At 46.3% G+C, this 19416-nt stretch overlaps 1 protein-coding gene across 1 annotated transcript in view; it reads right to left on the reverse strand.

Annotated features, from left to right (window-relative positions):
• ELOVL6 (ELOVL fatty acid elongase 6) overlaps positions 1-5360 on the reverse strand; it is a 152501-nt gene extending 147141 nt beyond the window's left edge. Inside the window, exon 1 of the mRNA XM_040329251.1 lies at positions 5014-5360. Within this exon, the coding sequence (XP_040185185.1) occupies positions 5014-5102 (89 nt within the window). The 5' untranslated portion in view covers positions 5103-5360. The remainder of the gene's footprint in view (positions 1-5013) is intronic.
• Between the last annotated feature and the right edge of the window lie 14056 nt (positions 5361-19416).

Here is a 19416-nt window from a genome sequence, read left to right on the forward strand (position 1 = left end):
GATGTATTGCTGAGCAGATTTGTAGCATCCTAACTCCGATCACAACAGGACTTTGTGGCTGTCTATGGCTGTATACAAATTGTCAAGATTTCCTTCACCTAACAAGGGATCACAGGGATAGGTATTGATTAATAGACCCCCTATGAAAACTAAAAAATATTTGGGGGGGGGGGGGGGTTGAGAGGTGCAAGTATTTAGGCTGAGATATAACCGATGTGCAGTCAGGAGGAGGGAGGGAAATAACAATGTTTCATCAGTAGTGCAGATGCAGAATGACTTTGGCCTTAGTCACTCTGTACGATTGAAGGCTGTGGTCATTCTGCGCATGCACTGACAACACATTGTTGATGTTTACATCTCATTCAGAATAAATCATTCACAAAGCAGAGGTGCAGGTACAGACTGGCTTTGACCTTCAGTCATTCAGAATGACTGCACAACAAGGTCATTCCGATCCTGCACCACTGCCACATGAATGGATCATTCAGAGTGAGGTGTATAGGAGGTCAACCGATGCGGGATGTGCAGAATTACTTTACATTGGCTTAACTGTCAAAGGTGGGCGGAGGTATAGGTACAGCATAGTACCTACAGATTCCCATAAATCAGTGGAGACAGATGCAAGAAAATTCTTCCTTTCTGCTTTAACATAACCATTAATTTGCATAACAGCAGCCCTTCAATTTCAGAAATAAAAGCAATATATTACTAAGGGATACCTTGAGTTGTAAACAACTCTGTCATCAGAAAAGATGTTACCTCTGGAGCTCTCCTTTACCAAGAAAACATTAAAACTAAGTGCCCATTCACACCTAGGCGTATATACGCCTGTAGCGCGACGCCGCAGCAGCCCCTGATACGCTGGAGGGGTGAGTTTACATTGTCGGCTATGGAGATGGTTCACATCTCCACGCCGAACGCCGAAACGCCTGAAGCCCAAAACAAGTCCCGGACCTTTTTTTCAGGCGGCTTTCGGCCATAGCTGACAATGTTGTCACCCCTCCTGTGTATGTTACCGCAGCGTATTTTACCGTGTTTTGTCGCGGCAAATCACGGGACAAAACGCCGCAATTTGTCGCGGAAAAATACGCCGCGGTAACATACGTCTAGGTGTGAATGCAGCCTAATACTATTTTGACAAAAAAAATAAAATCCCACAGCCCAGAACAGAGGTAGGGACAGATATTGTGACCGCGGACTAATCCTTTCCTTAGTATTACTATACATAATACCAAAGTAGAATTCAATTGCAGATACTTTTAAACCCACTTCCTGCCCAGGCTGTAGAGAATGTGCACATGGCTGGCTAGGGCACAATTCATTCTCTTGTTAAATCTGAATTTGTAGCATCTTGAATAAAGGATTCCATTGTTATAAGTTCTTGCCTCTCTTTTACCAGCCATTGTAAATAATGGCTCTATGGAACCCTAGGGCTCCTACATGGGTTGCAAGGGGTTCCTTGAGCAGTGGCTGATTGACTTAGCATCTGATGGTCCCTGCATAGTTCCAGGGCCAATACCAGTTGACAACATGCCACCTGTTGAGGGAGGGAGTAGCGCTATTCAGAAAGACAAATACTCCTGTGGGTACTGGGTAAACTAGGGTTGGAAAGGACGGTGTCACAGGCCTTGCTGCCCTCAAGGATAGGGGTATCCTAGCGATCACAAGAGAAAGGAAAGAAAGAGGGCGCACCAACCTTGTGCATTATCCCTAGGTGGGTTTTATTAAAAATGAAATAAAAAACTAATCACAGACAAATGGAAAACATTCGGCAAGGCTGGGCTTTGAAGAAGAAGGTGTTCCTTCAAAACGCGTCAGCTGGCAGTGGCCCCTGTTTACTCCTCTGGTACCATCTGGAGTCGTTCATCTTCAGAACAATTGCTGTCATTTGGAGATCTTTTGTTTTTCGCAAATGTTTTCCATTTGTTTGTCAGTAGTTTTTTTATTTCATTTTTAATAAACACCATAGGATAATGCACAAGGTTGGTGCGCCCTCTTTCTTTCTTTTCTCTTGGTAGTGCTATTCAAACTGATCCCCAATGAAAGTGCTCATTCTTTCAATTGACCTCCAACCTAACAGGGATCAACCACTTGGAAAGGGACCACTTTTTTAATGACCACCAATGTTAGGGCACGCCTCTCCTTCTGACTACAATTTTGGGAAGCCTTTCTCAATTGACTACCAATGTAAAGAAGTCTGCCTGCATTTGTTTTCTGATCATTATTGATAGTTTTCATTTTCATTTTAGCCTTGTACACACGATAGGTTAAACAGAGGACAACGGTCTGATGGACCGTTTTCATTGGTCAAAACCGATCGTGTGTGGGCCCCATAGGTTATTTAACCATCGGTTAAAAAAAAGCCAACTTGCTTTAAATTTAACCGATGGATACCTAACCGATGGGGAAAAAAACGATCGTTAGTAGGCACAACCATCGGTTAAAAATCCACGCATGCTCAGAATCAAGTCGACGCATGCTTGGAAGCATTGAACTTCGTTTTTTTCAGCACGTCGTTGTGTTTTACGTCACCGCGTTCTGACACGATCGTTTTTTTAACCAATGGTGTGTAGGCGCGACAGACCATCAGTCAGTTTCATCGGTTAACCGATGAAAACGGTCCGTCGGTCCGTTCTCATCGGATGGACTGATCGTGTGTACGAGGCTTTAGGCAAATAACTTTATCAACTAGAGTAGGGGGTTTCAAATATTCTAGGTATGCCACACTCTGTGGGGTAGATTCAAAGAGCAATTGCGTCTGCGTAACCATAGTTACGCAGCGCAATTGCTTACCTGCGCCGGCATTACGAATGCTCCTGATTCAGGAACCTCGTTACGCCGACTGCAGCCTAAGAAATGACTGGCATAAGGCTCCTTATGCCGTCATATCTTAGGCTGCATTCTTACGCAGGCCGCTAGGTGGCGTTCCCGTTGTGGTCAGCGTATAGTATGCAAATTTCATACTAACGTCGATTCACAACCCTACGCGAGCCCTGCGTACGCAGTTTACATCGTTTACGTACGTCGGTTTTTGCGTAAGGCTGCCAATAGCAGGGGCAGCCAATGCTACGTATACCCGTCGTTCCCGCTTCGCGAAATTTGAAATTAACGTCGTTTGCGTAAGTGAATCGTGAATGGCGCTGGACGCCATTCACGTTCACTTTGAAGCAAATGACGTCCTTGCGACGTCATTTACCGCAATGCACGTCGGGAAATTTTCCCGACGGAGCATGCGCACTACGCTCGGCGCGGGAACGCGCCTAATTTAAATGATCCACGCCCCCTATGGGATCATTTAAATTGCACGCGCTTACGCCGGGCATTTTGCCGGAGCGCCCACGCAATTTACGGAGCTACTGCTCCGTGAATCAAGGGTAGCGCAGAAATCAAGGGTAGAGCAAAAACGGTGCACTGCGCCTACTTGCGCAAATCTACCTGAATCTACCCCAGTATTATTTAATTATAACTACAACATACTAGACCAGTAGACCTAAAAGGTAGATAATTTCCTTTTTAGCAAGGGTTTTCCTTGGGACTTGGTTATAATATCAAGGGTTCCTCTGGGGTAGAAAGGGTGCAATATACTGCGGGCAATTTACCCTGTGCAGGACAGATTTGAAAACTTCTATTAACACAGACATGTCTCAGCCCACCAATAGGATCAAGTCAACGCTTCATTCCGAGCATTTTATTCTTTTGTCAAAACTCATTTAGATTAACAAGTACTACGTGTCTGAATGCCCCTGTGGGCACAGTACCTTGTGTAGAACAAAACTCGAGAAGCATAGAACTCCGAGGCTGTACTGCCCATACGTTAATCGATCCATTCATCTGATAAAACAATCATATCAATATTCTGACCTAACTGAACATTTATAGATTTCCTCCTGCTATAATGACCACATTGCTGGGTCTAATATAAGTGATTGGATGGGCTAGAAAACTGATTGTATTGAAGCTGATCACTTGGCATATGAAGCAATTGATTCAGAAACAATCACCTTGTTTTTTTTTTACTTTTTTCAAAGACTTTTTACAGTGAAGGAAACGATTAATAAAAAGGTGAATAAACCATATCTGATGCTTTCTAACTGACCTTGAATGTGATCATTTTAATCAATCGTATTGATGCGTGTGTGGGCATCTTTACTCCTGCCTCAAGTCTTTAAATACTTTAAGATCCAGAATAAAGAATGAATGAAGATTTTTGAAAACAATCCTCTATATTTATAAAACATGAACCCAACACATTGTTACACCAAAATAAAATATATACATATAAGAAAATATTTAACAACAACAACAACAACATTCTGCAAGGTTAAATAAGGCAATTGTGTGTTTCATGGCCTGATTTCCAAACAGACCATGGCAGATTTAGGTAGAAAAGCATGAACTTGGCACATCCACAACATTCTAATGTACCTGAAATCAGGAGATCCACACCCCAAACACTTGTTTGACAAACTGAATGCAATAAACTGATCAATGGCAGCTATTGATTTGCAGTTTCCTGACCCCAGCAGAGCAGATCCAGCTATTACTACTGCTGCCATATATTGATGACTATTATCAGCATGCACAGATGAAGGCAGAAATATTCTGTTGTCTGCGAAGCAGGGCCTCTTAGCTTGTACCAGAACCCCCCTCCTGCCCATGTATGCGCTCTTGCCCCGGGCAATGCAAGTGATCACGTATGTGGAAAGCCATGTAAGCCACCCAGTCCAGAAATATAGAGCTTCCATTCATTGTGGATAGACCAGGGCCCCAGCACATGACACCTGCACCCTTCATATGCCACAAAGGCCTATGGCTGCATGTTGGGAGAGGCATCCCCAGGGCAACACATGGAGGGCACATCGTGCATGTGATCCACAAGGTGAAATCCTCTGGGAGGGACATCATCACCATCATCATCTCACTCCTACAGAATGAATGTGTGGGTGATATGCCATCCATGCCATCCATCCAGATACATAGACTCATCAATGAGGGCGATCAGCCTGCACCTACCAGTTCTCCTGCATCCACTGGATCGCGTCGTTCTCGTTAAACTGCTTCTCGAATTCATATTCTTGTAAAGTCAACACTGACATGTTCATCGGGGCGACCTGCTGTGTGATACCTAGAGAGGAGAATGAGGGAGGCCGATCTCTCCGGACTGGTCTGTGTGTGTGTGTGTCTGCTGATCACATACACACCTCCTCCTCGTACGATCCTTTCCCTACCTTGGGTGTCTGTGCCTCCTAACAGTACCCTTGATTTAGCATTGCTCTCTCCTCGCCCTATCCTCCTCCCGGGTCACAGGAGCTCTCCTCCTTCTTTCTTCTGCATCCACCCTGATAGAACAGGCAGCGCTGCGGTCCTAGAGCCGCCTCCTCTCTTCTACACACAGTACCCATCACAGAGTACCTCACTGCCAGTGCCCATCACACAGTACCTGACTGCTAGTACCCATCACAGAGTACCTCACTGCCAGTGCCCATCACACAGTACCTGACTGCTAGTACCCATCATCACCCATCACAGAGTACCTCACTGCCAGTGCCCATCACAGAGTACCTGACTGACAGTACCCATCACAGAGCACCTGACTGACAGTACCCATCACAGAGTACCTGACTGACAGTACCCATCACAGAGTACCTGACTGACAATACCCATCACAGAGTACCTGACTGACAGTACCCATCACAGAGTACCTGACTGACAATACCCATCACAGAGTACCTGACTGACAGTACCAATCACAGAGCACCTGACTGACAGTACCCATCACAGAGCACCTGACTGACAGTACCCATCACAGAGCACCTGACTGACAGTACCCATCACAGAGCACCTGACTGACAGTACCCATCACAGAGTACCTGACTGACAGTACCCATCACAGAGTACCTGACTGCTAGTACCCATCACAGAGTACCTGACTGACAATACCCATCACAGAGTACCTGACTGACAGTACCCATCACAGAGTACCTGACTGACAGTACCAATCACAGAGCACCTGACTGACAGTACCCATCACAGAGCACCTGACTGACAGTACCCATCACAGAGCACCTGACTGACAGTACCAATCACAGAGCACCTGACTGACAGTACCCATCACAGAGCACCTGACTGACAGTACCCATCACAGAGCACCTGACTGACAGTACCCATCACAGAGCACCTGACTGACAGTACCCATCACAGAGCACCTGACTGACAGTACCCATCACAGAGCACCTGACTGACAGTACCAATCACAGAGCACCTGACTGACAGTACCCATCACAGAGCACCTGACTGACAGTACCCATCACAGAGCACCTGACTGACAGTACCAATCACAGAGCACCTGACTGACAGTACCCATCACAGAGTACCTGACTGACAGTACCCATCACAGAGTACCTGACTGCTAGTACCCATCACAGAGTACCTGACTGACAATACCCATCACAGAGTACCTGACTGACAATACCCATCACAGAGTACCTGACTGACAGTACCAATCACAGAGCACCTGACTGACAGTACCCATCACAGAGCACCTGACTGACAGTACCCATCACAGAGCACCTGACTGACAGTACCAATCACAGAGCACCTGACTGACAGTACCCATCACAGAGTACCTGACTGACAGTACCCATCACAGAGTACCTGACTGACAGTACCAATCACAGAGTACTTGACTGACAGTACCCATCACAGAGTACCTGACTGCTAGTACCCATCACAGAGTACCTGACTGAAAATACCCATCACAGAGTACCTGACTGACAGTACCAATCACAGAGCACCTGACTGACAGTACCCATCACAGAGCACCTGACTGACAGTACCCATCACAGTGCACCTGACTGACAGTACCAATCACAGAGCACCTGACTGACAGTACCCATCACAGAGTACCTGACTGACAGTACCCATCACAGAGTACCTGACTGACAGTACCAATCACAGAGTACTTGACTGATAGTACCCATCACAGAGTACCTGACTGCTAGTACCCATCACAGAGTACCTGACTGACAGTACCCATCACAGAGTACCTGACTGACAGTACCCATCACAGAGCACCTGACTGACAGTACCAATCACAGAGTACCTGACTGACAGTACCCATCACAGAGTACCTGACTGACAGTACCCATCACAGAGTACCTGACTGACAGTACCCATCACAGAGTACCTGACTGACAGTACCCATCACAGAGCACCTGACTGACAGTACCAATCACAGAGCACCTGACTGACAGTACCAATCACAGATTACCTGACTGACAGTACCCATCACAGAGTACCTGACTGACAGTACCCATCACAGAGTACCTGACTGACAGTACCCATCACAGAGTACCTGACTGACAGTACCCATCACAGAGTACCTGACTGACAGTACCCATCACAGAGTACCTGACTGACAGTACCCATCACAGAGTACCTCACTGACAGTACCCATCACAGAGCACCTGACTGACAGTACCAATCACAGAGCACCTGACTGACAGTACCAATCACAGATTACCTGACTGACAGTACCCATCACAGAGTACCTGACTGACAGTACCCATCACAGAGTACCTCACTGACAGTACCCATCACAGAGTACCTGACTGACAGTACCCATCACAGAGTACCTGACTGACAGTACCCATCACAGAGTACCTGACTGACAGTACCCATCACAGAGTACCTCACTGACAGTACCCATCACAGAGCACCTGACTGACAGTACCATCACAGAGTACCTGACTGATAGTACCCATCACAGAGTACCTGACTGACAATACCCATCACAGAGTACCTCACTGACAGTACCCATCACAGAGCACCTGACTGCCAGGACCCATCATAGAGCACCTGACTGACAGTACCCATCACAGAGTACCTGACTGACAGTACCAATCACAGAGTACCTGACTGACAGTACCAATCACAGAGTACCTGACTGACAGTACCCATCACAGAGTACCTGACTGACAGTACCCATCACAGAGTACCTGACTGACAGTACCCTTTACAGAGCACCTGACTGACAGTACCCATCACAGAGCACCTGACTGACAGTACCCATCACAGAGCACCTGACTGACAGTACCCATTACAGAGCACCTGACTGACAGTACCCATCACAGAGTACCTGACTGACAGTACCCATCACAGAGTACCTGACTGACAGTACCCATCACAGAGTACCTGACTGACAGTACCAATCACAGAGCACCTGACTGACAGTACCCATCACAGAGCACCTGACTGACAGTACCCATCACAGAGCACCTGACTGACAGTACCCATCACAGAGTACCTGACTGACAGTACCCATCACAGAGTACCTGACTGACAGTACCCATCACAGAGTACCTGACTGACAGTACCAATAACAGAGCACCTGACTGACAGTACCAATCACAGACTACCTGACTGACAGTACCCATCACAGAGCACCTGACTGACAGTACCCATCACAGAGTACCTGACTGCCAGTACCCATCACACAGTACCCGACTGCTAGTACCCATCACAGAGTACCTGACTGACAGTACCCATTACAGAGTATCTGACTGACAGTACCCATCACAGAGTACCTGACTGCCAGGACCCATCACACAGCACCTGACTGCCAGTACCCATCACACAGTACCTGACAGCCAGTACCTATCATCGCCCATCACAGTACCTGACTGCCAGTACCCATCACACATTACCTGACAGCAAGTACCCATCATTACCCATCACACAGTACCTGACTGTCAGTACCCATCGTCACACAGTACCTGACAGCCAGTACCCATCATCACCCACCACACAGTACCTGACTGCCAGTACCCATCGTCACACAGTACCTGACAGCCAGTACTCATCATCACCCACTACACAGTACCTGACTGCCAGTACCCATCATCACACAGTACCTGACAACCACTATTCATCATCACCCATCACACAGTACCTGACAGCCAGTACCCATCATCACCCATCACACAGTACCTGACTGCCAGTACACATCACATAGTACCTGACTGACAGTACACATCATCATCCATCACAGTACCTCACAGCCAGTACCCATCACCCAACACACAGCACCTGACAGCCAGTACCCATCACAATACCTCACAGCCATTACCCATCATCACCCATCACACAACACCTCACAGCCAGTACCCATCATCACCCATCACACAGTACCTGACTGCTAGTACCCCCCATCACAAAGAACCTGATTGCCAGTACCCATCATCACCCATCACACAGCACCTGACAACAAGTGCCCATCATCACCCATCACATAGTGCCTGACTGACAGTTCCCCCCATCACAAAGAACCTGACTGCCAGTATCCATCATCACCCATCACACAGCACCTGACAGCCAGTACCCATCCTCACCCAACACACAGCACCTGACTGCCAGTACCCATCATTACCTATCACACAGTACCTGACAACCATCACCCCTTACCTGATGGCCACTACCAAACACACAGCACCTTACAACCATCTCCAAATACACAGCACCTGACAACCAACAACCATCACTCAAAACACAGTACCTGACAGCCAGTACCCATATTCACTCAACACACAGTACCTGACAGCCAACACCCATCACACAACACACAGCACCTGACAGCCAGCATATAGTGTCTGAGGCTAGGTTCATACTGGTACGACATGCGTCCGACTTCAATGGACAGGGATCTGACTTTGATCCCCGACAATACCAGGCACGGTGTCTGGTATGAATCTTGAGGAGGAACTCCATGCCAAATAAAAAAAAACGGCATAGGTTCCCCCTCTAAGAGCATACCAGGCCCTTCGGTCTGGTATGGATTTTAAGGGCAACCCCCTACGCCGAAAAAACGGCATGGTGGTCTCCCCAAAATCCATACCAGACCCTGATCCGAGCATGCAGCCTGGCCAGTCAAGAAATTGGTGGGGACGAGCGAGCGCCCCCCCCCCCCCACTCCTGAACCGTACCACCCCAAAGCACCTTGTCCCCATGTTGATGAGGACAAGGACCTCTTCCCGACAACCCTGGACGTTGGTTGTCGAGGTCTGCGGGCGGGGGGGCTTATCAGAGTCTGGGAGCCCCCTTTAATAAGGGGGCCCCCAGATCCCGTCCCCCCACCCTATGTGAATGAGTATGGGGTTGTAGCTCTACCCATTCACCTGGAAAAAAAGTGTCAAAAATAAAAAACACTACAAAGGTTTTTAAAGTAATTTATTAGGCAGCTCTTCCAACTTCTCCGCTCTCTCCAGCCTCTTCTTCGCCCTCTCCGGTTCTTCTCCCGCTGGCTTCTGCCAGGTCTCCTCCGTTATCTTCTGCTCTTTTGCCCACTCTTTTGCTTGCTCTGGCCCAGTCTTCTCCATCGTCTTCTTCCCTCTGCTCTTTTTCCGATGTGGACGCAACGTTCTCTCCCGCTGTAACGTCGTGTGCACGGTGCGCAACGAAACCGGAGAGAGCAGAGGAGTTGGAAGAGACTCCCAAAGTCGGAAGAGACCCCCGTAGCTGCCTAATAAATTACTTTTAAAACCTATGTAGTGTGTTTTATTTTCGACACTTTTTATTCCAGGTGAATGGGTAGGTGTACGATGTACCCCACACTCATTCACATAGGGTGGGGGGGCCGGGATCTGGGGGCCCCCTTATTAAAGGGGTTCCCAGATTCTCCGATAAGCCCCCCACTCGCAGACCTCGACAACCAACAGCCAGGGTTGTCGGGAAGAGGCCCTTGTCCTCATCAAAATGAGGACAAGATGCTTTGGGGCAGGGGGGTGCAGGCCCCCCCCTGCCCCAAAGCACCCACCCCCCATGTTGAGGGCATGCGGCCTGGTACGGTTCAGGAGGGGGGATGCTCGCTCGTCCCCAACCCCCTTTCTGACCGGCCAGGCTGCGTGCTCTGATAAGGGTCTGTTATGGATTTTGGGGGGACCCCCACGCCGTTTATTTCCACGTAGGGGTTCCCCTTAAAATACAAACCAGACCGAAGGGGCTGGTATGCTCTTGGAGGGGGAACCCATGACGTTTTTTTATTTAGGCTTCATTTCCACTGGCGTTTTTACAGCCACTTGTGTTAGCCTTTTTTATAGCTTAAAAACGCCTGTCCATCAGTGGCGTTTTTGAGCGTTTTTGAGCTCTACTCTGGAGCTTCAGAACGCCCTGATCCTGCGTTTTTTTACAGCACAAAAACGCCTATGCCATTTGAAGCTGTAAAAAACGCTCAGAAAAGTGGCTGTAAAAACGTCATCGGAAATGAAGCCTTAAATTTGGCGTTCCACTTCGAGATCATTAGAGCACATGTCACATTCCAAAGTCGGATCAGGCAAGACGACGATCCGACTTTGATCCGACTTCAGGGATATTCAATGGGCTGAAATAGGATCAAAGTCGGACCAAAGTAGTACAGGGAGCATTTTCAAAGTCGGAACGACTTGTGTCGGACCAGTTAAGACAGCTCCCATAGGGAAACATTGATTTTCCCACGTCATGCGACATAAACTCCCAATGTCGGAGCGTTTGTCGTTCAAGTGTGAACCCGGTCTCAAACCCGAACACTTAGTAATTACACAGATTTTGTGGCTGATTAAGGTCGTAATTAAACTCAACTCAGTGCCTTATTTTCATTAAATTAGCCTCATAACCTGTGTAATTCATATGTGTTTGGGTTTAACTACTTGCCGACCAGCCGCTGTTGTTATATGGCAGCACTGGTGTGATTGTGGGCAGCGATTAGGGCGGGTTCGATGTCAGTCCCCAAACACTTTTTGGGACAATAATTTGCATATTAGCCTTTAAAATTAGTACTTTAGATTTCTCCCATAGACTTAACAGGGTATTCCGCGGCTTTTCGGATTTGCCGCAAACACCTTAAATTGTTCGTTGTTCGCCAAACAGGCTTCGAGGTTCGAGTCCAACATGAGTTCGACTCGAACTCGAAGCTCATCCCTAGTGAATGGGTCAGCAGAAGGGTAGAGAACTGGCACTGTAGTTTCTATATCAGGTTCACTCCCTTCTGTCTCCTCACCCCATAGGCCATTAAGAATGGCACAACAAAAAAAAAACAATATGCAGACTATTATATTCGGAATGAAGCCACAACCAGCCCTTTTATATTCTCTCTCAGCATTCTGTTAGTTGTAGTTCAGATCAGTCCTGCTACCACTGAAACTTCAGCATTCTGAACTATACCTCCTGCGGTGCTTTGCTCTAACTTTTGCCAAAAGAGAAAGGAAATTACATATTGATTCCAGTCAACACTAGAGGAAGACAACTCCACAATAATAACACTACACAATGTCTCTGAATAATAGCCAGCTAATGGCAACATTCTCCCCCCACTTGAATTCTTTGGTCCCCAAAGAGACGGAGACATTAAACTTAATAAACTTTATGGGAAGAAAAAGTTATTAAAAAGTTTATAATGACATCAACCACATTTCCTCATTATCTTCTTCTTCCTCTGGTGATACAGTGGGAGTAGAGGCTTGTCGCTGTGAGTGAGTCTTGGGTGGAGGTGAAGGAAGCACTTGAGGCACCCTAACTGCATTAGACAATAGAAGTAGATGGTTTTGATGCCACAGCTTCAAAGGCCCTTGTTTTCCTTTAGGTCTGATTTGGTAGACTGGTAGCCCAGGAAGCTTATTACAAATGACATAAGGTTGTGGTAGCCATGAATCAACCAGCTTATGTTTCCCTGGAACCCCCAGATTCTTTAGTAACGCTATCTCCAGGCTGTAAATCATGTACTCTCACTTTTATGTCAAAATTCCTTTTATTACGTAATTCTCTGGCGCGGCAGGGTTAATGATGGGATGTGGGGTGAGATAAAGAAATATAGATAGACAAAGAGAGAGAGAAAGAAAAAAAAAATACAAAGAAATATAGATATAGATAGAAAGATAAAGATAGAAAAAAAGGTAGATAGATAGATATATAGAAGGGAAGGAAGGAAGGAAGGAAGGAAGGTAGATAGAGATAGATAGAAAGATAGATAGATAGATAGATAGATAGATAGATAGATAGATAGATAGATAGATAGATAGATAGAAGGGAAGGAAGGTAGATATAGATAGATAGATAGATAGATAGATAGATAGATAGATAGATAGATAGATAGATAGATAGATAGATAGATAGATAGATAGGAAGGAAGATAGATAAAGAAAGAATGATAGATAAAGATAGAAAGAAGGTAAGATAGATAGATAGATAGATAGATAGATAGATAGATAGATAGATAGATAGATAGATAGATAGATAGATAGATAGATATGTAGATAGATATAGATAGATAGAAGGTAGATAGAGATAGATAGATAGATAGATAGATAGATAGATAGATATATAGGAAGGTAGATAGAGATAGATAAATAGATAGGAAGGTAGATAGAGATAGATAGATAGATAGATAGATAGATAGATAGATAGATAGATAGATAGATAGATAGATAGATAGATAGATAGAAAGGAAGGAAGATAGATAAAGAAAGAATGATAGATAAAGATAGAAAGAAGGTAAGGAAGATATATAGATAGATAGATAGATAGATAGATAGATAGATAGATAGATAGATAGATAGATAGATAAAGATAGAAAGTAAGAAGGGGAGATAGATAGATAGATAGATAGATAGATAGATAGATAGATAGATAGATAGATAGATAGATAGGAAGAAAGGAAGCTAGATAAAGAAAGAAAGAAAGAAAGAAAGAAAGAAAGAAAGAAAGAAAGAAAGAAAGAAAGAAAGATAAAGATAGAAAGAAAGAAGGGGGAGATAGATAGATAGATAGATAGATAGATAGATAGATAGATAGATAGATAGATAGATAGATAGATAGATAAAGATAGAAAGAAAGAAAGAAAGAAGGAAGATAGATAAAGAAAGAAAGAAAGAAAGATAAAGATAGAAAGAAAGAAGGGAAGGAAGGAAGATAAAGAAAGAAAGAAAGAAAGAAAGAAAGAAAGATAAAGATAGAAAGAAAGAAGGGGGAGATAGATAGATAGATAAAGATAGAAAGAAAGAAGGAAGATAGATAAAGAAAGAAAGAAAGAAAGAAAGAAAGATAAAGATAGAAAGAAAGAAGGGATGGAAGGAAGATAGATAAAGAAAGAAAGAAAGAAAGAAAGAAAGAAAGAAAGAAAGAAAGAAAGAAAGAAAGAAAGAAAGACAGATAAATATAGAAAGAAAGAAGGGAAGATAGATAGATAGATAGATAGATAGATAGATAGATAGATAGATAGATAGATAGATAGATAGATAGATAAAGATAGAAAGAAAGAAGGGAAGGAAGGAAGATAGATAAAGAAAGAAAGAAAGATAAAGATAGAAAGAAAGAAGGGGAGGAAGATAGATAGATAGATAGATAGATAGATAGATAGATAGATAGATAGATAGATAGATAGATAAAGAAGGAAGATAGATAAAGATAGATAGATAATAGGGAGAGAGAAAGAAAGAAAGGTGAAGAGAGACAGAGAAGGGAACGAAGGGCACCCCTACATCAGTGTACAGTACTTACAGTACTCACTCAGAGGCAGGAGGGTAGGACTGGATGGATGGATATCAGACTCCATCTTTTCTTTCTGTTTAGCTTTAGCATGAATCTTCCCGCCCACATCCCTTAGGCAGCAGAACAGTGTCTGTCGGGGAGAGTGGGCGGGGCAGATAAAGGAGGAGAGGAGGGGGAAGAGTAGAAGCAGCTCCTTTCCTCTAACTGGTCGTGCGGGCAGCAGGGGGAGGGGAGAAATGTCAGAGCTGGCTGTGATACGTCAAGCTCATCTCTCTCTGGGGGATCTCTGCTATTAAGTAAACTGGGCGTCCCCTCTCGGCCTGCAACCTCTTGGTTTACCCCTGGGGAGAGGTGACATGCGGCCCGCCGAGGGCCCGATTTGCCCTATGGCCAGTCTGGGCCTGGTCCCCAACATATTCAACAAAGTTCGGATAAACCTCTCAGGCTGAGTATCCCCTTGCGGATGGTAAGTCGTGGTCTGGGACTTTTTTATGCCCACAGCTGATGGACTAGCCGACTCTCAAAGTCCCATCCTTGATCAGAGTGGATTGTAATAGGCAGCCTGTGAAGGACTTTTTGCCTATATGCTTCAGTTTAATTCTCCCTGCTAGTAATGCTGTGTGTGTTAGAGGTAAAAGGTGATTTCATGTGTGACTCATTCCTCTGTGTAACAGACTGTTGAAATGTTAATGTCCCTTCCCCAGCCAGCTCTCTATTTTAAAGGGTAATTGATCTATTGTGTGTGTGAAGAAGACCTGTGTTTACCCTTAAGACATGTGTCTACAGGGTCGGCTCCGAAGTGTCTGCCTATAATCTGTATGGGAGCCCCCACTGTGTGAGGGGGGGCGAAGATTGTCATTGTAACAGTTTTGTAATTACATATAAGCTAGGTGTTGTACCATTAAAGTCTCTCTTGTTCCAGCATTAAGCTTTGGCCCAGTGTGTGGATTATTGGGCGATTCCAGGGATTCCTACTTGTGGAATATTGGGTGATTTTCCTTATGGGAAGAAGGGAATGTTTGACGGGGATATCATTCTACTACCGTCACAACTGGTTGGCAGCAGCGGGATTTTCCCTTCTACTCTCCTTTACACCCGGATTCCAAGCAGACACTGGAAGAACTACTGGAAGTTTGTGGAAAAATTGCTAGCAACAAAACCAAGCGGGTCATCATAGCAGAATTAATGAAGCTAGACCAGGAGAACTTGGTTGCAGCAACGCCAGCAGTACAAGAGATGGAGACACCAGTGATTCAGGAAGAGGAATCACCAGCCAACAAAGTAATGAGAGAGAAGCTAGCATGGTTCGGTCCGAACCCAACGGCGGATGTGGTGCTGAAAGTGATGGACCTGTTAGCGCAGGAGGCTAAACAAATAAGAGACGCAGAACTACAGTTAAAACTGGCAGCAGTCCAACAAGCAGCCGCACATTCTCCAAACAGTGAGTACAGCACAGCAGACACAAGGAAGATTCCGTTTAGCGCTTTTAAAGCTTTTGATGAAAAAGACTGTGAAATTGATAACTACCTGGCAGATTTTGAGCTACAATGTAACCTGCACCGAATAGCTAGAAGAGAGTGGGTTTCAATATTGTCAGGCAAACTGTCAGGCAAAGCTTCTGATGCTTTCCGGACCGTGCCAGAGCAGGAGATCCATAGCTACGCCAGGGTTAAAGAAGTGCTCCTGGCTCGTTATGCAGTAACCCCAGAGTCCTACCGACAGAAGTTCAGGGACTCACGCAAAATCACGAAAGACTCTTACGTGGAATGGGCATGCCAGTTATCCCTGTCGGCCTCTGACTGGGTTAACAGCAGCCAGGCCACCACCGCAGAGGACATTTTGCAACTAATGCTCCTGGAGCAGTTTTACAATCACATCCAGACGGATGTCAAAGACTGGGTGAGAGATCGCAGGCCCATGACTCTACCAGAGGCCGCTAAGTTGGCGGATGAATATGCGGATACTCGCAAGACGAACCAGGTCACACCACAGGTACAACCTCCACGACCAACAGTGCCCTCACACCCACCAGCCGCTAGATACCAACCTCCGAACAGACCGGTAACATCTAGCCCTCGCTATCCACGCCGGGAGGACAATGAACAACGCTGCTTCCGGTGCAAACAGCTGGGTCACTTCAAGCGGAATTGCCCCATGGACGACAACACCAGGTCAAATTGGTCTCGACCTGGGTACCGCCCACCAGCAGCAGCCCATTGTGTAGACTCGGCTTGGGATCCCCAGGAGCTGGGTCAGGAAGAATCATTGGGCACCCTTCACGAAGCCCTCACGGTACAATCTGTTATTACGGACAACAGGAAACACCATTGTCAGCTGGTCATGGTTAACGAAAAAACCGCCCGGGGATTAAGAGACAGTGGGGCGACCATCACATTGGTACAAATACACCTTATTAATGCATCAGAGAAACCGGGGAAATCAATTGCTGTGAGGGTGGCAGGGGGGGCAGTATACCGTATTCCTACTGCACAGGTACACCTGGACTGGGGTGCGGGAGCTGGCAATGTTCATGTGGGCGTCATGAAAGACTTACCTTCTGAAGTCATCTTGGGCAACGACATTGGCCCCCTGACTTCGGCGTTCGCCTCTACCTCTGCGCTGGAGGTCCACGCAGTAACCACCAGAGCACAAAGTCGCGCTGCCGAGAGCCTGCAGGACATGAGCAAGTAGGAGCTGATACGCGAGTACATGGAGCTGGAGAAGTGCATGAGCCGCATGGAGGAGGAGAACAACCGCCTGAGGTCACAGCAGGCCGACCCCCCCCCGGCTCCATGAGCTGGAGACAGAGCTGGAGAAGCTCAAAGAGGAGAACTGGTGGCTCCGGAGGGAGCAGGGGGTGGCTGACCCTATGGGGCACTGATCCAACCCCCCCCCCCCATAGCGGGACACCTAGACGGTGGCGCACAGACCCATCCGTCGTCTTCACACTGGCTTCTGGTGACTCTGCAGATCGCACAAAGACTTGGGGACTGACCGGCGTGTGATCTGACGACCCGGTGGCATACCTGAGTCGGAAGCTGTTGCCAAGGGAGGTCAGTTACGCCGCCATTGAAAAAAGAGGGTTTGGCCTTGGTATGGGCACTCAAAAAGCTCACACCTTACCTTTATGGCCGGGCTTTCACTCTCATCACCAATCACAACCCCTTGGTGTGGCTTAACCGGGTTTCAGGGGACAACGCCCGTTTGCTACGCTGGAGCTTGGCCTTACAGCCCTATGACTTTACGATTCATTATCGCCCAGGCAAGCAAAACGGGAATGCCGATGGAGTGTCACGCCAAACGGAGTTAACCTCGGACTAAAAGCTCTGAACCCGTCAACCCTACTGGACCAGGAAAGGTCCAACCGGGTTGCCGGAGCAGGGAGAAAAAGGGGGGCCATTGTGAAGGACTTTTTGCCTATATGCTTCAGTTTAATTCTCCCTGCTAGTAATGCTGTGTGTGTTAGAGGTAAAAGGTGATTTCATGTGTGACTCATTCCTCTGTGTAACAGACTGTTGAAATGTTAATGTCCCTTCCCCAGCCAGCTCTCTATTTTAAAGGGTAATTGATCTATTGAGTGTGTGAAGAAGACCTGTGTTTACCCTTAAGAAATGTGTCTACAGGGTCGGCTCCGAAGTGTCTGCCTATAATCTGTATGGGAGCCCCCACTGTGTGAGGGGGGGCGGAGATTGTCATTGTAACAGTTTTGTAACTACATATAAGCTAGGTGTTGTACCATTAAAGTCTCTCTTGTTCCAGCATTAAGCTTTGGCCCAGTGTGTGGATTATTGGGCGATTCCAGGGATTCCTACTTGTGGAATATTGGGTGATTTTCCTTATGGGAAGAAGGGAATGTATGACGGGGATATCATTCTACTACCGTCACACAGCCCATGATAAAAAAAAAACTTCTCAACAAGGACTTTGGCCACAGTGGTTGCCCGCTCGTCTTTAGTGGGATAGGCCTGCACATAATGGGTGAAATTGTCAGTCACCACCAAGATATTACTTCTTCCACCTGTATCACGTTCTAGGCACAGGAAGTCAATGCAAACCAGCTCTAAAGGCTCCTGGCTCTGAAAGTGTCCCATTGGAGCAGCCCGAACTGGTAATGTCTTACGCTGGATGCATGCCAGAGAGGAGTGACAATTACTTACTACCTCTCCTCTCATTAAAATCTATCTAATAGTAGAATCTATCTTTAATTAGGCAGAAGGTCCTTTCTGTTCCCAAATGCCCATGGTCATCATGCAAATTGGTCAAGATGGTTGAACTATGTTTCTCAGGGAGAAATAACTGCCATTTTTTCCTCCCTATCCTCTGAAGGACAATGCCTATACAGTACTCCATCTCCTAACTGAAATCTATTCCATTCCTGGTATAGAATCTTCGCTCCAGCCACAAAGCTATTCATCAACAAGTCTGCATCCTGCTTGTTCAGGGCTTGAATAGCTTCTTGGACAACTGAGGAAGGCCCTCACCTCGGACTTGCTTCAGCCCACAGTAGCATCTGGGTATCCCAGAGGGGTGGACTCCAATATATTTGACTGCAACATCTCCCTTGATCTTCCGAGCCAAGTCTTGGCACAAGGCCCGTACACCTTCTGCAGTCACATAGGCCCAATCCCCTGGCTCTTCCCTAACCTATGAGGTCTATGAGATAAGGCATCTACATCTTGATTTCCTGCCCCAGATCTGTACTTTAAGCTGAATTGGAATCCAGCAAGGGTGGCCAGCCATCTATGTCCTGTTGTATCCAATTTGGCCGAATTCAGAAGGTAGGTTTAAAGGATTATTATCCGTCTTTACTATGAAAGCAGCTCCTTCAGTTTGTCTACTACAGCCCATTTTAGAGCCAGGAACTCCAGCTTGTGGATGGGGTAGTTTCTTTCTAAAGGAGTA

This window comes from Rana temporaria, chromosome 1 (genome assembly GCF_905171775.1).
Source record: "Rana temporaria chromosome 1, aRanTem1.1, whole genome shotgun sequence".
In the NCBI taxonomy this organism is placed as follows: domain Eukaryota; kingdom Metazoa; phylum Chordata; class Amphibia; order Anura; family Ranidae; genus Rana; species Rana temporaria.